This window comes from Pleurodeles waltl, chromosome 9, assembly GCF_031143425.1.
Source record: "Pleurodeles waltl isolate 20211129_DDA chromosome 9, aPleWal1.hap1.20221129, whole genome shotgun sequence".
In the NCBI taxonomy this organism is placed as follows: domain Eukaryota; kingdom Metazoa; phylum Chordata; class Amphibia; order Caudata; family Salamandridae; genus Pleurodeles; species Pleurodeles waltl.
The window spans coordinates 680,577,715-680,601,412 of record NC_090448.1 but is presented as its reverse complement, the minus strand read 5'-3'; the positions used below and the strand labels follow the sequence as shown (position 1 = coordinate 680,601,412).

The following is a 23,698-nucleotide window of genomic DNA, read 5'->3' as shown; positions in this document are numbered from 1 at the left end:
CCTATGGAGCCGCACCCTTAACATCTTAGGGTGAGCCTTTCAATACCTTTTAACAACCAAGTGTTTCACTTGCGTTTGCTGTGCAGTATGTCACATACTTTCTATTTTGTCAAAATGGATGCATAATATGACCCAATAAAAAGGGGTCTTTCCTCATTTTGTAACTAAGCAGTGTTTCACTTATGTTTGCTGTGCACTGCCACATATGTTATGTATTGTTAGTCAAACGAATGCACAGTACTAACAAGTAATAACAAGCATTTGCAATGCAACGGGTCTCGCGTTTGCTCATGTTAGAGCTGATAGCGTTGTAAACTCCTAACCCGACTTTTCACCTATCGGGCAAAAGTGCATTTATATACCTAACCCGAAAAAGTGCAATTAACTATGTAAAGCGCTCGACTTTTGCCAAGCGAGATCGCGCTTGTAAATTAGAGAAAAAGAAGTCCACGAGCCCAATAGAAAACAGCGAGCCTCGCATGTTTTCTGTACTTGGTCTCTGCGCTCGAGGAGGGCTAGCCACCAGAAAAGGCATGACATATGTGTGCCTTCGACTAATGAAAGCAAGCAGATTTTATAAGGCAAACCCACGAACCAATAAAAAACACTGACGTGACGTTGACAGGGCTCCGAGCCCTTTTCTGAACACTAAAGAGTCTCGCTGCGATAAGCATGCGCGAGCGCATGCAACGCAGGCTCGACCCTAAAAAGGTTCTTTTCCCATGCTTTCGCCTGCATATGAGGGTGCTGTGTCTATACAAACAGTGGTTTCCAAGTGTATGTATGTAATGTATGTAAGGATGAAATGCGAGCATAATGATAGTGAAGATAATCTATGCTTACTTTTTAGTAAGCAGTAATATGTGTTTCCTACATTGCGGCAAGTAGGCTGACATGTTTTTATGTTGTGTTCGTCCATTTACAAATTTACAGTGCATGTGACTGACATGTAGAGGACATTTAGTGATTTACAACTGACTCCATATGGTGTAAATTTATCCTGACGAAAGCCCAGGATCCTGAGTGACTAATGACAATAGGGCTGAAACATGTCCACAAAAAAGAACAAGGTATAGGGAACATTATAACCCAAAGGAGAGCAGATAAAAATCCAATTTTGTAACCATGCCTAGGACACAAATAATAAAGGAAGAACGGGTGTTCTTATTTTTAGTGACTAGACCCAGTCAATTAATATTCTTAAGTACTCCCTGGAGTATTCTTGACAGAGTTTTCCAACACTTATGTTCGGTCTGGATGTAAAGAACGAGTTACTTACCTTCGGTAACGACTTTTCTGGTGGATACATTAGCTACCTGTGGATTCCTCACCTAATGAATACTCCCATGGCGCCAGCATTCGACGGAAATCTTCTTCCTAGTCTCTGCACGTCGACGAGGACGTCACTCTAGCCCACGCGACGCCATCTGACGTCATACAGGCAATAAGAGGTCCTCGACGACGTGCCGACGTCAGTACCAACATTTTTTACGTGCATGAGAACAACCACCCAATGCAATGAAAGAGCAAGGCAACATCCCATAACCTTGTAAAATACACAATATTGCAATGAATAGCTGTAAATTTAATATAACGAACAAATATATGCAAATCATGTATGTACACAAAGATATATACATATATATATATATATATACAGATAATATACACACGTATCCATATATACAACGTCTATTGCAACCTTGAAGACCAAGAGGAGCGCACTCAAGGATTACTTGGTAAGACCAGAAAGGCAACGGGGAGGCGGGTGGGACCGTGAGGAATCCACAGGTAGCTAATGTATCCACCAGAAAAGTCGTTACCGAAGGTAAGTAACTCGTTCTTCTGATGGATACAACTACCTGTGGATTCCTCACCTAATGAATAGAGTCCCAAAGCAGTACCACGCCCGGTGGCGGGTGCCTAAATGGTCAAACCAAGAAATCCTGCAGCACTGACCGTGCAAAATGGCCGTCCCTTCTGACCTCAGAGTCCAAACAGTAATGTTTCGCAAAAGTGTGAAGGGACGACCAAGTTGCGGCCTTGCAGATGTCAACCACAGGAACACCCCTGGCCAAGGCCGAAGTGGCCGACTTAGCTCTGGTGGAATGAGCTCTAATGTCCTCAGGAGGGTCCTTCTTTGCCAAAGAGTAACAGATTTAATGCAAAGAACCACCCACCTGGAGAGTGTTCTCTTGTGGACTGCCTTTCCTCTCCTCTTGCCCACGTACCCGATGAACAGCTGATCCTCCAGCCTGAAATCCTTTGTTCTATCAATAAAGAAGCTCAACGCCCTCTTTGGGTCCAGACGGTGCAGTCTTTCTTCCTCTTTAGAAGGATGAGGCGGAGGATAGAACGTGGACAAAGTAATTGTCTGAGCCAAATGGAAGGGTGAAACAACCTTCGGGAGGAAAGCAGCCTTGGTCCTCAACACCACCTTATCCCCATAAAAAGTTGTATAAGGGGGCTTTACCGATAAGGCCTGCAACTCACTCACTCTCCTTGCAGATGTTATAGCTACCAGGAAAACTGTTTTTATAACCAAATACCTTAAGGGGCAAGAATGCATAGGCTCAAAAGGGGACCCCATCAGGAAAGTCAGGACCAAGGACAAATCCCATTGCGGCATAACGAATGGATTTGGAGGATATTTATTTAGAAGATCCTTTCAAGAATCTGATAACAATAGGGGATTTAAATAACGATGGTTGGTCTGGAAGACAAATGAAGGCTGACAAGGCCGACAAATAACCCTTAATGGTAGCCACTGCACAACCTTTCTGCGCTAGAGAGAGAGCAAAAGACAAAACGTCCGATAGATGAGCATGTAAGGGATCAATCTGCCTCTCTCCACACCACGCAACAAATTTAGACCACCTATTAGCGCAGATAGATTTAGTCGAGTGTCGCCTGGCCGCTAATATAACATCCACTACATCAGGCGGGAGAGAGAAGGAACTCAGGTTGCCCCGTTCAATCTCCAGGCATGTAGGTGCAGACTCTGGAGGTTGGGGTGTAAAACCTGCCCCTGCGACTGCGAGAGGAGGTCTGCCCTGAAAGGGAGACGGAGCGGAGGGCACATTGAGAGTTGGAGAAGGTCGGAGTACCACACCCTCCTTGGCCAATCCGGAGCTATTAAGATGACTAGCGCCCGGTCTTGGCGAATCTTCCTCAATACTCGAGGAATCAAGGGTATGGGAGGAAACGCGTAAAGCAACTGGCCGCACCAGGTTATTTGAAACGCGTCCCCTAACGCTCCCTGCATCGGATACTGGAGGCTGCAGAATAACGGACAATGCGCGTTCTCCAGAGTGGCAAACAGATCTACCCGAGGAAACCCCCACCTTTGGAAGATCAAACGGGCTTGATCTGGATGGAGACGCCACTCGTGGTCTGCCGAGAATTGGCGACTGAGACCGTCCGCACGTACATTCAAGACCCCGGCCAGATGATTTGCTACCAAGCAAATCTGATGGTCCTTTGCCCAGGACCATAGTCGAAGAGCTTCTCTGCAGAGAAGGTACGACCCTACTCCTCCCTGTTTGTTTATGTACCACATCGTGGTAGTATTGTCCGTCAGGACCTGTACCGACTGACCACGAAGGGAAGGGAGGAAGGCCTTGAGAGCCAGACGTGCAGCCCGTAACTCCAACAGATTGATATGAAACATCTGCTCCTCTGGAGACCAAAGGCCTTTGATCTCCAGATCCCCCAGATGAGCTCCCCACCCTAGAGTGGAAGCATCCGTTATGACCGTGGCCACTGGTGGCGACTGCGCGAACGGCTTTCCTTGTGAAAGATTGTTGCTCGCAATCCACCACTTCAAGTCCACAGCAGCATCTCTGGAGATCTTGACAGCACCTTCTAGATCTCCTTTGTGTTGAGACCACTGCCTTCGGAGGCACCACTGAAGAGCCCTCATGTGCCAGCGACATGCGTGACCAACAGAATGCAGGAGGCAAACAGACCGAGCAGACGAAGGACCTTGAGGACTGGAACTACCGCTCCATTTCGAAACATTGGAACCAATTCCTGAATATCTTGAATCCGCTGAGGCGGAGGAAAGGCTCGACTCAATGTTGTATCCAGTACTGCCCCTATGAACAGGAGGCGCTGAGAGGGCTCCAGGTGAGATTTGGGCTCGTTCACCGAAAAACCCAGGTCGAACAACAACTGAGTCGTTGACTGCAGATGATGCGACACAAGCTCCGGCGACTTGGCTTTGATCAACCAGTCGTCCAAGTAAGGGAATACTGCTATCCCCTCCCTTCTGAGCTCTGCCGCAACCACCGACATCACCTTCGTGAAGACTCGAGGTGCTGAAGTAAGACCAAACGGAAGGACCGCAAACTGATAGTGCTGCGATCCCACCATAAACCGGAGATACTTCCTGTGTGACTTGAGTATCGGGATATGAAAGTAAGCATCCTGCAAGTAGACAGACACCATCCAATCTTCCTTGTTCAACGCCAAAAGCACCTGAGCTAGGGTCAGCATCTTGAACTTTTCCTGTTTGAGGAACCAATTCAAGATCCTCAGGTCCAGGACTGGTCTCAACCGACCATCCTTCTTGGGAATCAGGAAATACCTTGAGTAACAACCTCGACCCCTTTCCTGCTCTGGGACCAACTCTACCGCGCCCTTTGAAAGGAGGACTTCTACCTCCTGTTCTAGCAACAGGAGGTGTTCTTCTGAACAATAAGATGGGCGGGCGGGATGAGGGGCGGGAACTCCCGAAAGGGAAGGGTGTAGCCTTTTCCCACAATACTGAGAACCCAAGTGTCCGTTGTAATAGTCTTCCACTTGCGGAGAAAATGCTGTAATCTTCCCCCTACAGGAGAGGAGTGAGTGGGAAATGGTGGAAGCCTAAGGCTGCTTTCCCTGCTGCACCCCTCCAGAGGACGAGGAAGAGGCAGAGTGCTGCTGAGAGGCTCCTCTGGTGCGGGCCCTCCCTCTCCCTCTAAAAGATCTATAGGGATGGGAAGAGGCAGGTTGCTGGAATCTCCCCCGAAAGGAAGAGGAGGAAGAGCCACGCCCAAATCCCCGAAACCTCCTGAAAATCCTGGAAGAGGCAGAGGAAGAAGGAGCTTGGAGTCCTAGCGATTTGGCTGTGGCCCTGCTCTCCTTAAAACGTTCCAAGGCCGAATCTGCCTTGGCGCCAAACAGCTTGTCCCCATCAAAAGGGAGATCCAATAGGGTTGACTGCACATGTGCAGAAAACCCCGAATTACGGAGCCAGGCCTGTCTCCTTGCCACCACAGTCGTGCTCATTGCTCTGGCCACCGAGTCGGTCGTATCCAGCCCAGCCTGAATAATCTGGGTCGCAGCAGCCTGGGCATCTGAAACAACATCCAAAAGACCCTGGGGAAGCTCCGTAAATGATGAGGAAATGTCATCCATAGAGCATGAATATATCTCCCCAGGATACAAGTTGCGTTGGTGGCCTTCAACGCCAGACTGCAGGACGAAAAGATTTTCTTGGACTGCGCATCCAGTTTCTTCGAGTCTCTGTCCCCAGGCACTGTCGGGAAAGAACCAGGCGCTGATTTGGATGAACAGGAGGCCTGCACCACCAAGCTCTCCGTTGTAGGTTGCCTAGAAAGAAAGCCAGGGTCAGTTGGTGCAGCTCGATACCTCCTGGCTACGGCTCTATGAACCGCTGGGGAAGATACTGGTCTCTTCCACACCTCTAGCACCGGATCCAGCAAAGCGTCATTAAAGGGCAATAGAGGCTCTGCCGCAGCTGAGGCCGGATGAAGCACCTCTGTCAGAAGGTTCTGTTTTGTCTCTGCCACCGGCAAAGGCAGGTCCAGAAAACTAGCTGCCTTCCGTACCACTGCGTGAAAGGAAGCAGCCTCCTCCGTGTATTCCCCTGGAGACGAAAGATCCCACTCAGGGGAAGTGTCCAGCCCACTGGCTGTATCTAGACCATGCAGTCCATCACCCGAGTCCTCTAGTTCTCCTTCTTCCAGGACTCGTTGGTACTCCTGCTCCTCTAATAAACGGAGAGCACGTCTCCTCGAATGAAGCCTCTGCTCGATACGCGGAGTCGACAATGCCTCCGCCGAAGCCGAAGATCGGCGCTGATCTTCAGAAGCCACCGACGCCGCGTCCGGCGCCACAGGTAACTTCGGCGCCGATGAAAGAGCACTCGGAGCGGATGGACACACCGGAGTCACAGGACGAAATCCCGACGTCGACGGGATGGAAATCTCCGGGGCCAATCCCTCCGAAGCCACCGGAGCGGCCACCGGCGCTGACACCGGCACCGAGCCCACGTTCCCAAAAGGGAGAAAGGGCATAAAGGGTGCCGGCCGTAGAGGCGCAGGCTCACCCAATGAAAAGGCCAAAGGGCCAGCCGGAGCACCCCCTGGAGCCATCTGTTGGAAGATGGTATACATCGCATTTAGTAATGCAGTACTATCAGCTCCAGGGGTGGGAAAAGCCGGATACTGGGGTGCCTGTATCGAAGGCGACCCCGACGCCGGCCTCGACGTCTGCGACGCCGGGGACAACACCAGAGGCTGCACCACTTCAATCACCGACGCCTGTCCAGGTGAAGTCGGTGACGCCGGAGAGGGCAACGGCGTCGATGGATGCGGCGTGACCGTGGGACTGACCTCCCAAGTCCTCCGGCGCCGATCCGAAGACCTGGAACGAGTCTCCTTGCTCGAATGGCGCCGTGATTCTCTACGGCGCCGGGAGTCTCGATGACGCCGATGCCTTGGCGAAGAAGACTTCTTATGATGTTTTTCTTTCTTCGACTTCGCCATAAACAACTTCGCCTCACGTTCCTTGAGGGCCTTTGGATTCATGTGCTGGCATGAATCGCAAGTCGAGACGTCGTGGTCGGAGCTTAAACACCAAAGACAGTCGGAGTGAGGATCCGTAACTGACATCTTGCCCCCACACTCACGACAAGGCTTAAAACCCGACTTTCTCTGCGACATTATTACTGCAGCGAAGGACTACGCAGCAAAAAATACACTGTAACCACGAAAGTAACAGTTGCTCCCTCGAAGATAACCGTTTCGAATGCACGGAAAAAAGGGAACTGACGTCGGCACGTCGTCGAGGACCTCTTATTGCCTGTATGACGTCAGACGACGTCGCGTGGGCTAGAGTGACGTCCTCGTCGACGTGCAGAGACTAGGAAGAAGATTTCCGTCGAATGCTGGCGCCATGGGAGTATTCATTAGGTGAGGAATCCACAGGTAGTTGTATCCATCAGAATAGGGCTATAGGACACCCTTATTCATCCCTGAAAAGGCCCAGGTCCCCCACCACAATGTCAATCTTATTTTCAAAGGCATTTTTATTTACAGTAATGGCTGCCAGCATAGTATCGATTTTATCAGATCTCTCTGTTTCCCCGCATAGTTTCATGAGGTGCCCCGGAGTGTCTGTCAAGGCTCCCTTCTCTCCCTGTGATTGGTCAATCAAGGTAGCGTTTTTCACTTTCGAGAGTCTATCCATGATGCTGTTGTGGACTGTGCTGAGTTCTCAAGTAGGGTCGTTCTTCTGCCAATTGATGACTAGTGCCCTCCCCAAAGCACTCCAGTATGTAGCCTTTCAGTATTTCAGGAAGGCATGCAAGGCGCTGAGTGGGAGACCACAAGTCCTGTGGATCTACATAGGCAGCTCAGTGAGACTATACTGCCCTGCTCTTGCTGCCACTAGAATGGCAGTGCTCATCTCTTAGTCAGAGGATATCAGTTGTGATTACAAGGATTGGAAGGAAGAGAGCGTGCCACTATCTTACAACTACCCCCACCCAATTCAAACAACAATGTTGTGGGCCCCCTCTACACTCATCTCCACTAATTTTCAGGGTTAATCTCACCCCTCTCCACTGAGTGCTTAGTTGAGTTTTCGCCTGGTGGTCGCCATCTTGAGTTACTGCCTTGTTCAAGGAGCTTCCTTGGGCTCAAAGAATAGAGATAGAATAGTCTTCCACCTCAAAACTGTCCTTAGGGTGCCCACAGCTAAGGCAGCTAAGCCTCTCATCTTCATTGCTGCTCTTGCCACCATCTTTTTCCACTGCACAGCCCGGGTATTGCATCACTCAGCGCTCGGTTTCTCTTATGTGCACTAAGCTCCAGTGGCAACTCCTGTATTCTGCAGTAGCCTCTCTCTCCTGAGAATTGGAGCATGTAGCAGGTCAGTCAAATGGCCAGCACTGTTCTGATGTCTCTGATGATGGTGGCTGGCTGTGAGCTACTCCATCGGTGTCAGGCCACAGTCCCTACTTCACCCCTCTCTTTGGACTCAGTGCCTCTTACATGCGAATGCACTAGACTGATTCTTCACACCATCCACTCTGGCTCACCACGTGAACCTTACCCGACTTCTGTGTTTCATTATTTTACTCCCATGTTAACTCCAGAGTCCATCGATCTCTTAAATCAGTCTTTGACAACGTATTCTGTGCCACATGCAGGGTAACAAGTCTTGATTGTCCTATTGAAAAAGACCACTGCAGGGCCAGTTACCTTCACCAGTTTCTGTGCCATCTCCTTTATCCCTTGCCCAATAAAATTAATGAAAAGGAGATTCATTTTGAAATCTTCTCCTTCCTTGAGCCAAGTCAGCTCTTAGATCAGAGGTCTCAATCTAGATTCCATCTGCTCCACAGCGCAGAGACAGCTGTTACGAAGTCACTGACACAGTGTAATTTGTAGTGTAGTTTATTTACAAGTCTTCTTCCATAACGCCAACACCTCTGTACATTTACTTGTCCCAACCAACTGTCCCCGTTCCACTTTCCCATCAACATTCTCTGTCTCCTCAATTCTACCCCAGAGCATTCTTTCTAAGAACACCTTCACAGAACATTCTACATGCAATACAACACATCTTCCCCCTTATCTAATGAACAAATGAGCTAAGGACAGAACTGTCCAAAGGAGCAAAGGAAACAAGGAGGAGAGAAGGGAAAAACAAAAATAAAACAATAAAAGACAACAATGCATATGAACTTAGAATAACTACTTCACAATGTAATCACGTAAATATGCCAGCTTTTTTATGATTCTACCTTGTTTAATTTTATAGAATCCATTATCTACCCTTCTTCCAAGACTACCATTGATAGCCCTGGAATTATCACTTGGACTATCATTGCTAGGCCTGGCATTCTCACTTGGGAAGCCTTCTTCCCCAATTTCACTGTTCAATTCATTTCCACTAGATGGGTGAATTTCATTGTCTTGTACGGCATCTGTAGGAAAGTACCATCTTGCATGCATGGTACCCCCATTTTTTACTTGTGTGTCAGTTTGTTTTTGCCTGTCTCACTGGGATCCTGCTAGCCAGGACCCCAGTGCTCATAGTTGTGGCCTGAATGTGTTCCCTGTGTGGTGCCTAACTGTCACTGAGGCTCTGCTAATCAGAACCTCAGTGCTTATGCTCTCTCTGCCTTTAACACTGTCACTGGAGGCTAGAGACCATTTTTTCCAATTCTAATTGGCACACTGGAACACCCTTATAATTCCCTAGTATATCGTACCTAGGTACCCAGGGTATTGGGGTTCCAGGAGATCCCTATGGGCTGCAGCATTTCATTTGCCACCCATAGGGAGCTCAGACAATTCTTACAAAGGACTGCCACTGCAGCCTGAGTGAAATAACATCCACGTTATTTCACAGCCATTTTACACTGCACTTAAGTAACTTATAAGTCACCTATATGTCTAACCCTCACTTAGTGAAGGTTAGGTGCAAAGTTACTAAGCGTGAGGGCACCCTGGCACTGGCTAAGGCGCCCCCACATAGTTCAGGGTAATTGCCCCAGACTTTGTGAGTGCGGGGACACCATTACACACGTGCGCTACATATAGGTCAATACCTATATGTAGCTTCATAGTGGGTCGACAGAATCTTCCCCCTGCTAACGCAGGCACTGAACTTCTGCTTCACTGGTCCTCTGGGTCCCCTCTCATCATGACGAGCGTGGTCCCTGGAACACAGGAGCTGGATCCAAGTAACCCAGACGGTCCAGTGGTCCATCTGTCCAAATATGATGGAGGTAAGTCCTTGCCTCCCCACGCCAGACAGTAATCCTGTGTACTGCGTGAACTGCAGCTGCTAGGGCTTCTGTGCACTTTTGCAAGGAATCCTTCGTGCACAGCACAGCCCAGGTCCCCAGCACTCCGTCCTGCATTGCTCCACTCGCTGAGTTGACCACCGGCTTTGTGGGACTCTCATTTGTAGTGTTGAGACGACCGCCGTGCTCAGTTTTCTTGAACCTGTGTTCAAGTACTTCTGCGGGTGCTGCCTGCTACTGCATGGGCTCTCTGTGTTGCTGAGCGCCCCCTCTGTCTCTTCCTCCAAGGGGCGACCTCCTGGTCCTTCCTGGGCCCGGGCACCCATTTTCTCCAACCGCAACCTTTGCAGATAGCAAGGCTTGTTTGCGGTCTTTCTGCGTGGAAACAACTCTGCATCCTCCAGCACGCCGTGGGACATCTTCTGTGCAAAGGAGAAGTTCCTGGCATCTTCCGTTGTTGCAGAATCTCCAGCTTCTTCCACCTGGAGGCAGCCATTTTGCACCTTCATCCGGGGTTTAGTGGGCTCCTGCCCCCCTGGACACTTGTGTGACTCTTGGACTTGGTCCCCTTCCTTCACGGGTCCAGGAATCCGTCATCAGTGCTTTGCAGTCTGTTGTGGTCTTTGCAGAATCTCCTATCACAACTTTAGTGTGTTTCTGGGGAAGTAGGGTCACTTTACTCCTACTTTTCAGGGTCTTGGGGTGGGGTATCTTGGACACCTTTAGTGTTTTCTTACACTCCCAGCGACCCTCTACACACTACACTAGGCCATGGGTTCCTAAGTGGTTCGCATTCCACTTTCTTAGTATATGGTTTGTGTTGCCCCTAGGCCTATTGCAGCCAATTGTATTCTACAGTTTTTACACTACTTTTCTAACTGTTTACTTACCTGATTTTGGTCTGTGTGTATATTTTGTGTATTTTACTTACCTCTTAAGGAAGTATATCCTCTGAGATATTTTTGGCTCATTGTCACTAAAATAAAGTACTTTTATTTTTATATAGTATTGTGATTCTTAGGATATAGTACTATATGATATAAGTGGTATAGTAGGAGCTTTGCATGTCTCCTAGTTCAGCCTAAGCTGCTCTGCTATAGCTACCTCTATCAGCCTAAGCTGCTAGAACATTACTAATCTACTAATAAGGGATAACTGGACCTGGCACAAGGTGTAAGTACCATCAGGTACCCACTATAAGCCAGGCCAACCTCTTACATTGGTGGTGCAGTGGTGGGATAGGTACTTGTAACTGCTTTACCACTTTGTCATTGGTGCTTTTCATAAGAAAACCATATTCTAAATACTTAGAAATATACACAAGAAACCTTAACAGTCTTACTTTCTTTCTAAAAACTTTCTAAAAAGTTTCAGAAAAGTCTGAAAATGTCTTTTCTTTAAAGGTTTTCTAAACCTTTTCTCTCTTCCCTAACCTCTTTCTTTCCACTATGTCTGTGGTAGAGGCCACTTCCAAAGTCGTGAAGACAACTTATGAAAATCTAAACTTTAAAAGTTTGAGGGGTCTCTGTATAGAAAGGAGTTTAGGATTGGTAAGAGCCCTACCAAAGATCTCCTTCTTAGCCTTCTCCTTGAAAGTGTCCAGAGTCAGACTGGTCAAACCCAGGATCAGGAGGTAGAGGAGGGGGTACCCAGAGAGGATCAGGGGAGGGCCGAGGACTCTGGGGGTGGTACTTCCAAAGACCTTTCAGTTAACAGGCCACCTAGTGAAGTTGGTAGTGGGAGGGGGTCACACGCTAGTAGGCCACCTTTCACTCCAAAAGGCCAGGTCACTAGGGTTCAGGTAGTTAGGGAAAGGTCCACTTCTGCTAATTCTCACAATACCTCTGTGTCAGAGAATTCCCAAACCTCCCACCCTGAGGATAACACCCTAGACAGGGAACTCAGAAAGCTGAGGTTGGAAGAGGCCAGACTGAAGCTAAGACAGCAGCAGTTGGCCTTAGACAGGGAATCCCTAGATGTAGAGAGGGAAAGACAGAAGTTGGGGTTAGTTCCCCGTGGTGGCAGAAGCCGCAATCTTGATAGTCATCCTGTTAAAGAAACAGATTCAAGAAACCTGCACAAAACTGTCCCCCCTTACAAAATGAGGAGGGTAACATAAACAAGGGACTTACTGTCAGGGAGAATGATGCCAACAATTACAAAGGTTTGAAGAATGCACTCTTAGATGGATTTGGCTTAACCACTGAACAATATAGGATAAAGTTCAGAAATACCAGAAAAGAGTCCTCTCGAGACTGGACAGACGTTGTAGCCTGTTCAGAGAAAGGCCTTGGAGGGATGGTTACATGGCAGTAAGGTGACTGACTATGAAAGCCTGTATAATCTAATTCTGAGAGAGCATATTTTGAATAATTGTGTGTCTGACTTGTTGCATCAGTACTTGGTAGACTCAGATATGACCTCTCCCCAAGAATTGGGAAAGAAGGCAGACATATGGGTCAGAACAAGAGTGAGCAGAAAAGCTCATACAGGTGGTGACAAGGATGGCAAGAAAAAGGGTGGTAACTCTTCAGACAAGGGTGGGGACAAAGACAAAAAGAGTTCAGAGTCTTCATCAGGCCCACAAAAATCCTCCGGGGGAGGTGAGTCCAAATCCTCTTCACACAATCAAAAGAAGCCATGGTGTTATTTATGTAAAAGTAAAGGCCATTGGGCAAGTGATTCCACTTGTCCAAAGAAAAACACCAAGGCTCCCACCACCACAACCCCAACTGTGTGCACTAGTGCCCCTAGTAATAGCAGTGGTGGTGGGAAGAGCACTACAAATAGCCAATCAAAGGGTGTAGCTGGGCTCACCATTGGTAATGTAGTTGGGTTTGGTCTTGTTAGGGAGACCTCAGAGCCTGTTTTAGTCTCTGATGGTGGTATTGACTTTGCCACCTTGGTTGCTTGCCCCCTTAATATGGGTAAGTACAAGCAACTACCCCTAATGAATGGTGTTGAGGATGAGGCCTACAGGGAAACAGAAGCCACTGTCACCATTGTGATAGAGAAACCGGTTGCCCCTAACAACACCTACTTGGTCAGCAGTACCAAGTGACTGATTCTCATAACAACACTCTTAGCCACCCCATGGCTGTTGTGAATCTCAACTTAGGGGGGGGGGGTTACTGGGGTCCAAAGAAAGTTGTGGTAGCCACTAATTTACCTGTAGACTGCATACTAAGCAATTATTTGGAGACATCAGCTTGGGCTGAAGTGGAGTTGGAGGCTCATGCTCAATGCTAGGCATTCCAGGGCATATCTTTGCTCTCACAAGGGGTCTGGTCCAGTAGCAAGGAGGACAGGGAGGCTTGGATCCTGGAAAAATGGACCAAGAGCTCCCAAAAGCAAGGGATAGAAAGGGTAAATCCTTGCCCACTATCCCTCCCTCTCCAGAAGATTCGCCTTTTAAGGAAGAGGAATCCTCTCCCTGTGCAGAACCTACACCAGACGAGCTGGCAGCAGACACTGCTGAGCTTTTGGATGCAGGGGGGCCTGCTAGGGAAGAGCTGAGTATGGCACAGCAATCCTGTCTCACACTAGAAGGTTTAAGACAGCAAGCTGTCAAACAGCAGAATGGGGATATCACTGATAGCCATAAAGTCTATTGGGAAGACAACCTGCTCTACACTGAGTCAAGGGGCCCTAAACCTGGAGCTGCCAGGAGATTGGTCATCCATTTGCAGTATAGGGAGTTTTTTCTGACTTTGGCTCATGAAATTCCTTGGGCTGGGCATTTGGGCCAAAGTAAGACTTGGGACAGACTTGTTCCATTGTTTCACTGGCCTCATATGTCAGAGGACACCAAGAAGTTTTGTCGCTCCTGTGTGACCTGCCAAGCAAGTGGCAAGACTGATGGCACACCTAAGGCCCCCTTAATTCCACTCCCAGTGGTTGGGGTGCCCTTTGAAAGGGTAGGGGTTGACATTGTTGGTCCCCTTGAACCTCTAACAGCTTCAGGAAATAGATTGATCCTTGTAGTAGTGGACCATGCCACTAGGTATCCTGAAGCTATACCCTTAAGGACCACTACAGCTCCTGCAGTGGCAAAGGCCCTCCTGGGAATATTTTCCAGAGTGGGCTTCCCTAAGGAAGTGGTATCAGACAGAGGTAGTAACGTCATGTCTGCATACCTCAAAGCTATGTGGAAGAAGTGTGGTGTTACTTACAAGTTCACTACTCCTTATCATCCACAAACAAATGGATTGGTTGAGAGGTTTAATAAAACTCTCAAAGGCATGATCATGGGACTCCCTGAAAAACTCAGGAGGAGACGGGATGTCCTGTTGCCATGCCTCCTTTTTGCTTATAGGGAGGTACCCCAGAAGGGAGTGGGCTTCAGCCCCTTTGATCTTCTCTTTGGACACCCTGTAAGAGGTCCCCTAGCTCTTGTGAAGGAGGGTTGGGAACAAGCTTTAAAAGCTCCCAAACAGGACACTGTGGATGATGTACTTGGCCTCAGATCAAGGATGGCTAAGTACATGAAAAAGGCCAGTAAAAACCTTCAGGCCAGCCAAGAGCTCCAAAAGCAATGGCATGACCAGAAGGCTGTCCTGACTCAGTACCACCCAGGACAGAAGGTGTGTAGCCTGTGGCACCAAGAGCACTCGAGGACAAATGGAGTGGACCCCATCTCATTGTGGAGAAAAAAGGTGAGGTCACCTATTTGGTAGGCCTGGGCACTGCCAGAAGCCCCCTTAGGGTGCTTCATGTCAATCGCCTTAAACCTTATTATGACAGGGCTGACTTAACTCTGCTCATGGCCACTGATGAGTGGCAAAAGGAAGAGCGTGACCCTCTCCCTGACCTCTTCTCCACCACGAAAGCTGATGGCTTAGTGGAGGGAGTTGTAGTGGCTGTTTGCCTTACTGCTGAGCAGAAGGACAACTGCATAAATCTCCTTGATCAGTTCTTGGACCTCTTCTCACTGATTCCAGATATAGCTACCTGGTGTGAGAATACAATTGATATTGGAGACAGTTGACCTGTTGAAAGTAAAATTTATAGACAGCCTGACCCTGTCAGAGACTGTATTAAACAAGAGGTACAGAAAATGTTAGATTTGGGAGTGATTGAACCTTCTGAAAGTCCCTGGGCCAGCCCTGTGGTGCTTGCCCCCAAACCTCATATTAAGGATGGTAAAAAGGAAATGAGGTTTTGTGTGGACTACAGGGGTCTCATTCAAGTAACCAAAACTGATGCTCACCTCATACCCAGGGCAGATGAGCTAATAGATGCACTGGCTTCTGCCAAGTATCTAAGCACTTTTGACTTAACTGCAGGGTACTGGCAGATTAACTTGTCAGAAGATGCTAAACCCATAACAGCATGTTCAACCATTGGAGGGCACTATCAGTTCACTGTTATGCCCTTCGGATTGAAAAATGCACCTGCCATTTTTCACAGGTTGGTGAATACAGTCCTCCAAGGATTGGAAGCTTTTAGTGCAGCATATCTAGATGATATAGCTGTCTTTAGCTCCACCTGGGATGATCACCTGGTCCACCTGTGGAAAGTTTTGGAGGCATTGCAAAAGGCAGGCCTCACTATCAAGCCTTCAAAGTGCCAGATAGGGCAAGGGAAAGTGGTTTATCTGGGCCACCTGGTAGGTGGGGAACAGATTGAACCACTGCAGGGGAAGATCCAAACCATTATGGAATGGGCTCCCCCTACAGCTCAAACCCAAGTGAGAGCCTTCCTAGGCCTCACAAGGTACTACAGGAGGTTCATAAAGAATTATGGCACTATAACTGCCCCTCTTAATGACCTTACATCAAAGAAGATGCCTAAAAAGGTATTATGGACAGCTAGCTCCTGCACCTGTCCTAAACAGCCCTTGTTACTCCAAAAATTCATAGTTCAGACTGATGCTTCTGGATTAGGGGTAGGGGCAGTTCTATCACAGCTTAACACTGAGGGCCAGGATCAACCTGTTGCTTTTATCAGAAGGAGGTTGACCCCTAGAGAAAAGCGTTGGTCTGCCATAGAGAGGGAAGCCTTTGCTGTGGTCTGGGCCTTGAAGAAGTTGAGACCATACCTCTTTGGTACTCACTTCATTGTTCAGACAGACCACAAACCTCTATCATGGCTTAAATAAATGAAAGGTGAAAACCCTAAATTGTTGAGGTGGTCCTTCTCCCTACAAGGAATGGACTATACAGTGGAACATAGACCTGGGAGTACCCACTCAAATGCAGATGGACTCTCCAGTTCTACTTAGACAATAAAGACTCATCTGGGCCACAAGGTTAGCCTTACTGTCCCTCGTTTTGGGGGGGGTGGGGGAGGGGGAGTACCATCTTACCTAGCATGTTACCCCCATTTTTACATGTATGTAAGTTTGTTTTTGCCTGTCTCACTGGGATCCTGCTAGCCAGGACCCCAGTGCTCACAGTTTGTGGCCTGAATGTGTGTACCTGTGTAGTGACAACTGTGTCACTAAGGCTCTGCTAATCAGAACCTCAGTGCTTATGCTCTCTCTGCCTTTACATTTGTCACTATCGGCTAGTGACCACTTTTACCAATTTCAATTGGCACACTGGAACACCCTTATAATTCCCTAGTACATGGTACCTAGGTATCCATGGTATTGGGGTTCCAGGAGATCCCTATGGGCTGCAGCATTTCTTTTGCCACCCATCGGGAGATCAGACAAACCTTTACACAGGACTGCCACTGCAGCCTGAGTGAAATAACGCACATGTTATTTCACAGCCATTTTCACTGCCCTTAAGTAACTTATAAGTCACCTTTATGTCTAAACTTCACTTGCTGAAGGTTAGGTGCAAAGCTACTAAGTGTGAGGACACCCTTTCACTAGCAAAGGTGTCCCCACATCGTTCAGGGCCAGTTCTCTGGACTTTGTGAGTGCAGGGACACCATTACACGCGTGCACTACATATAGGTCAATACCTATATGTAACTTCACAATGGTAACACCGAATATGGCCATGTAACATGTCTAAGATCATGAAATAGTCCCCCCATTCCAAATCTGGTATTGGGGAGTTGATCTTCGGTGTTGTGGGACCTCCCTTTGCAGTTTTGAGACGACCGCCATGTTGAGACTTCTTGAACCCATGTTCAAGGACTTCTGCGGGTGCTTCCTGCTTGTGTGTGGGCTCTCTACATTGCTGAGGGCCCCCTCTGTCTCCTCACACAAGTGGCGACATCCTGGTCCTTCCCGGGCCCGGGTAGCACCCTTTTTCTCTAACCGCAACTCTTGCAGCTAGCAAGGCTTGTTTGCAGTATTTTGCCAAGGAAACAACTCTGCATCTTCCAGCACTCCGTGGGACATCTTCTGCACCAAGGAGAAGTTCCTAACACCTTTTGTTGTTGCAGAATCTTCAACTTCTTCCATCCGGAGGCAGCCATTTTGCACCTTCATCCGGGGTTTAGTGGGCTTCTGCCCCCTCCCCCGGACACTTTCTTGGACTTGGTCCCCTTCCTTTGTAGGTCCTTAGGTCCAGGAATCCATCTTCAGTGCTCTGCAGTCTGTTGTGGTCTTTGCAAAATCCTTTATCACAACTTTAGTGTATTTCTGGGGAAATAGTAGTACTTTACTCCTACTTTCCAGGGTTTTGGGGTGGGGTATCTTGGACACCCTTAGTGTTTTCTTACACTCCCAGCGACCCTCTACACACTACACTAGCCTAAGGGCCCATTCGTGGTTCGCATTCCACTTTCTTAGTATATGGGTTGTGTTGCCCCTAGGCCTATTGCATCCTATTTTGTTCTACAGTATTTGTACTACTTTCTGACTATGTTACTTACCTGATTTTGGTTTGTGTGTATATTTTGTGTATTTTACTTACCTGCTAAGGGAGTATATCCTCTGAGAAATTTTTGACACATTGTCACTAAAATAAAGTACCTTTATTTTTAGTAACGCTGAGTATTGCCTTTCTTATGATATAGTACCTATATGATGTAAGTGGTATAGTAGGAGCTCTGCATGTCTCCTAGTTCAGCCTAAACTGCTCTGCTCTAGCTACCTCTATCAGCCTACGCTGCTAGAACACTACTAATCTACTAATAAGGGATAACTGGACCTGGCACAAGGTGTAAGTACCATTGGTACCCACTATAAGCCAGGCCAGCCTCCTACAAATACTCAACAATGGGCATAAAAAATGGAACTGTACGCAATCAACTTAGGCATTCAGACTCCTGCAGACATGGGACTAAAATTATCCCGAAAGCACAAAAAATTTACAACTGAATTTAAACACATTTTATTGAGGAGTAATTCCTGTCCTCAAATTGAAACCTTGTCGAAGTTTACTTAGTTATCAATGAATATGTAAATGAATGTGTATGTTTCCATTGTGCTATCCATGAGCAAACAGCATTGCAGTATTTTAGCTATTTCACGATCGGGACTACTCCACTCAACATTACACTCAAAATTTTATTGACGAATTCGATGTGACAGCAAACTAGAATGAGAACTCTCTAAGATTCATACATCATTCCACTTCTGAACAGATTAGTTTTCTGCTGAGAAAGGATTTTGCAATTGTAAGGGTCAGTCCCCACAAGCAATGCATGTAGCATCTTACTAGGTGCCTACCTTGGCCTCACCGAGCCCAAGATCAATGGTTTCCAGGAGCTTGTGGATTATACTATGCTTCTCCTCTAATAGCTCTCTGTCTTGGCTGCCCAAGCTCTTACTCGTCTCATCTTCCTGAAGTAGAACAAGTTGCAGCTGCTGGGAGATAGCCCTGTTCTCATTCCGCAGAGCTTCCAGTCCCTTCACCACATGCCGGGTACTGGTGATGATGTCATCTGTATCCATCTTCTCAAACTGACTCTCGTTGTACTCTACCATCATGCTCATGACGTGTTGGAACCTGGGTGTGGGATTAACAAGAATGCACCATCAAATCACAAATCAAAGTAATTGCAGTTGTTATAAATCATTAATATAAAACGGTTAAATATTAACTTCCTTCTTTGTAATCGACATAGGGCTATGAGACCTTAGTAATTACAGGTTTTTAAAAACTGACAATAGACCGACAGGCTATCAACCAGGCCAACAACATAAGTGTACTGGCAGTAAACCCGCCCTGGCTCCAGGAATCACAAGATATTGATTGAGCCACCAAGAGGTGGTGTGCCCACATTTTAACATTTTTCTTTATTTCTTTATTCGAAGTTTTGAGTTTTAAGTATCACAGGACACACATCCAAGAATGTCAATGAATGATTCTTCAATCCAATGCACCTAAAAGTTGGTCATCCATCTGTATGTTTCCGACTACAATGTAAGAAGTAAATTGAAATGTCCTCTTTCGAACATAGCAGTTATTGCTGGGCACTAGTTCTAAATTTCTTCATGACTGACACAGAACCCCATGTCGTATTCTAAGGAACACAGAGGGCTGTGACAGCATGTTTTGGAAGCTTGCTTGGACAATACCCCAGCTAGAGGCTGGCAGTTCAGCCACACCTCATGGCTTTCCAGGAATTCTCATATTCACTTTGTACGGGACCTTAGTTTGAGTTCTCATAGCTTCGGTCATTAAACATTGAATCAAGTACTAAGTAAGGTCTCCCCTTTCCTGTGGTTTCCCGTTGTTGTAGGGTTATACTGTAAAATCGAATACACAAATTAAAAAAAAAGCACTGAATCAAGAATGCACCTTTCATCCCCTGCATGATGCCTTACAGTGTGATGTGTATGGTAAACATGAATAACCTGTTTTATAAATTGCAGTTATTACCTGGGTTAGCCAAAGAGTTTTGCTCGGAGGGTCCTAGGTAACCCGAGGTGCCGTAGGAGATGATCTCAACCAGACGTTTGCATGCCATCTGATACAATTTAGCAATTACATAGCAGCCCCATTTGAGGCCAGAGAGAGCTCAACACATGCTAAGGTTCCACAGCCCAATGACCTATTTTACAAAACTTGGAGCAGTGGGCAATATATGACTCATCAACTTAAAAATCCATCACAGTATGTCGGTATGTCAGTTTGAGAAGTGATGCAGTGAACTCAACGGGTTGTTTATAGAACTTTTATTTTTTATAGATTATGGCTGCCACCGGTCCCTTGTCTGAGAGTATGCTCTTCTCTGATTTTTATAAGACCCCCATCCTAAACGGTGCTATCTTAAAGTATTTTGGGCTCCAAACTAGCAAGAGATATTTTGGGAGCCGCTGTTGAAATCAATTACGTATCTATTGACAATTGTCAGTTCAATAAAGCCGTCAGGATGTCAACATTATTTTAGTAAATAGTATTTTCCTTGCTTTAGTTAATTAAAACCATGCACGAAGATACACGCAATAAAACAGTAAAGAAAATAGTGTTACAAGTTACATTGGTGCATGCATGATAAATTAGTTCGTTACCTGCTATACACAGATATTTTTAAGGCTAAAAAGTTATTTCATGTTGTATTTAGTCCAATGTATATCTTATTTATCTACTATCCATGCCTACCTTGTAAACAAAGCAGTTGGAAAAATATTGCAATGTATTTAACTAGTTTAATATTCAAGTCCGAGTTAGCGGGGTTTAAGGCCGAGGTGACAGTTTGCTTGCATGTTCGGACCTACTTAATCACATATAAAACTTTCAAAAACGAGGGTACACAAAGTGAACGTAAAGAGCATAAACTGCCTGCAATCCGCAGACAATTGGTAACAAAAATAAAGCTTGATAAAGCACTTTCTTTTTGCGCTTGAATTTAAGTTTTCTTTGTCTTGAAACAAGAGTATTAAATCAGACTTTACGTCCCTGGAAGGAAAGACACTCCAAAGGTAACCTGGTGAATGTCTAGTGGACTACTGCATAATATCAAAATAAGACATGCTCACATAGAGCTAGATATAGTAGATTTAATAGCCTAACATTCGTAATCACAAATAAATCTCGTTTCGCAATTGACAGTTTCGCTGCAACAATGAAAAGCACAGTTCCAGGATTTCCACTATTACACTGGGTGAGAGCTGACATTTTTCCGATTGGTCACTTCCCTGGCCTTATCCCTCCTCTCCTTTTTTCCATCGGTACAATTCTTTATCTGTACCGTGACCATCAGCTCTGCTGAATAAGAGACATTGGAACAAGAAGATGGCCAATGGTGTAAAGCGATTGGTATGGAAAAGTGGTGCAATAGAGGAAAAAGGAAGGTAGTGAGCGAGGGGAGGAAAAGAAATAGTGGAGGTGGGTAGAGAAAGAGGGAGTAAAGGTATGGAGTATGTGAGATAGAAAGACGTAGAAGAGAAAGGTAAAGGTAGGTAGAGAGGTGAGGTAATGGGTATTGTATAGAAAGATGCAAGGTAGAGAGAGTGATGAAATACACAGAGGAGCAAAATGAGAAGTGAAGTATAGAAAGACAGGTCAGGTGAAGAAAGTAGAGAGGCAAAGATATGGGTAGAGAAGAGGCAAGAAGGGTCAAAAGGTGTAAAGAGAACACAGATGAAGTAGAGATCCTATGATGAGGAAGAGAAAGAGAAATTAGGTTTATTCAGAAAAAGAGGGAGAGGGTGAGGTAGTTAAGTGCTAAGGTAGAGTCAAAAGGGAAGAAAGTGAGAGACGCAGAGAAAGAGAGAGAGAGAGGTGGGTTAAAGACAGAAATGAGAAAGAGTGAGGAGGTAATGATAAACAGAGATAAAGAAAGAGATGTAGTGAGAAAGGAGTATGGGCATGAGGGAAACGGGTTTGATGGAACAGAGGTAGAAAGAAAGGGGTGCAGTGGAGAAGCGAGGAAGCACGTGAATAGTAAAGTTACTTGAAAGGTAGGTTAGTGAGAGAGAAAGTGAGGTGGGGAGAGAAGGTAGTGAGAAAGATATGCAATAAAGAAATGAGGCGGATAGGGAACAGAGGTAGACAGCAGGGTAGTATGGTAGAAAGGCAAAGAGAGGTGCTGTACAAAGAGGAATAGAGAACGATTGGGAGACGAAGTAAAAAGAGGCAAGGGAGGGAAGTGAAGCTGCTATAGGATGAATGGAAACAGAGCAGTGGGGTGAGGGAAGGTAGGGCAGGACAAAAGATCTGGAATAGTGAAAGGTGGTAGAGAAATACAGATGCAAAGGAAGGTAAGCACAAAGAGGTAGAGAGTGTGTTCCAATCACTTTTCCAGGGGAGAGGCTTAGAAAGCGGGGACCGAGGTCAATTGCCCACTTTGCCATGCCTAAAACAGTTCTGGTCCTGGAGGTGTTTAGCCTACTGCCTGTCCCAGAACCCCTTACATTTTCCCTTAAGGTGAATGGACCACATATGGCTTAGATCTCTGTCAAGCTTACTAAAAATCTATTTGCAAGAATAGGGAAGGTCAGCTGCAGGTCTATCTAGACAGGTAAGGTACTAGAGTTACTGCAAAAGCAATGATGTATCCTCTCGTGTTTAATGCGGGTCCATATGGTGATTTATGTGCAACTTATCACTTTATCACTAACCTATCTCTTGCAATTAAAGTACTAAAGCAGATGGTTATTGCCCAGCTATAGAGGAAAAGACAGCTGGTTGGTACAGATTGGAGGGCTAACAATTGCCTCATTAGATAGAGCCTGCTCTTGTGTGCATTGTGGAAGATTACTTCAAGCCTAGGTGAACTGACAAAATTCGAACAATCACTCTTGAACTTATAAATGTCCTTGGATACAACATATCAATGGGAGTCACCCTGGAGCTTGCAAGTTCAAGCAAAACATTTACAATGGAATACTTCATGATTTCGGCACAATGCATGAAGTCATGCAGTCCTGTGTTGTAGGGAGCTGGCTTCTGGTTACAGTACCCCCACCCCCCACTTTTTGTCTGGTTTTAGATGCAACTTCAACTGAAGTGAAGTGGGTGCCTGTTAACCAGGACCCCAGTGCCAGTGTTGCTTCCCTAAACACGACACCTGGACACTTGATCCCCAAGTGACCAGGCCCTACAGCCCTCTGTAAGCCCCCAGTAAATTATACCCATGGTACCTAGGGCATGGGTATTGAAGAGGACCCTTCACAGCTGCAGCACAACTGCCACTCTGACCCAGCACCAACCTTATGCAGACTGCCATTTTAGGCTGTGTGAAAAGGTGCTTCCAAAATTGAAAACATGACATGGAACAGCCTATGTGCCATGTCCCCTTAAACACAGTATGCAATATATGTAAGTCACCCCTTTAGAAGGCTTTACAACCCTAAGGCAGGGTGCATTATATTACATGTGAGGGCATATCTGCATGAGCACACGTCCCTGCTATATCTTTGTCGATTCTCAGACATAGGCCCTCAGTATGAACACGGCGGTAAACACCGCCGACTGCCGTGGCGACGGTGAACAGAAGACCGTCATTGGCGGTGAACAGAAACCCACCATATAATGGAACAAAAGTCTGATTCCGACAAAAATCACCAGTCTCCGCCTTGACCTTGTCAGCAGAAATGCTGGACCTCCCATACCGCCACCGCTGAGCACACCGACACCCCGCCCTCCAAATAATGATGCATAAATCAGCTTGGCGGTCAGTGGAAGACGAACGACCATTGGCAGTGCAGACTGCCACGGGCGGCAAGTGGACCCAACAGTAAGAAGTGCACATATTGGATAACTTAGAAACCCACACACCTGACACACATCCACAACACCATAAAACACTCACAGACACACCCCACAATCCTTTGCAACAAAAGTAGGCCAACGAAGA

General features: G+C 46.7%; 1 protein-coding gene across 5 annotated transcripts in view; it reads right to left on the bottom strand.

The window, feature by feature from the left end:
* Positions 1-23,698, bottom strand: part of KLC3 (kinesin light chain 3) — an 819,248-nt gene that overhangs the window by 639,443 nt on the left and 156,107 nt on the right. For all 5 annotated transcript variants that reach the window (XM_069207761.1, XM_069207764.1, XM_069207763.1 and 2 more), the window contains exon 2: positions 18,621-18,900. In XM_069207761.1, the coding sequence (XP_069063862.1) occupies positions 18,621-18,900 (280 nt within the window). The remainder of the gene's footprint in view (positions 1-18,620; positions 18,901-23,698) is intronic.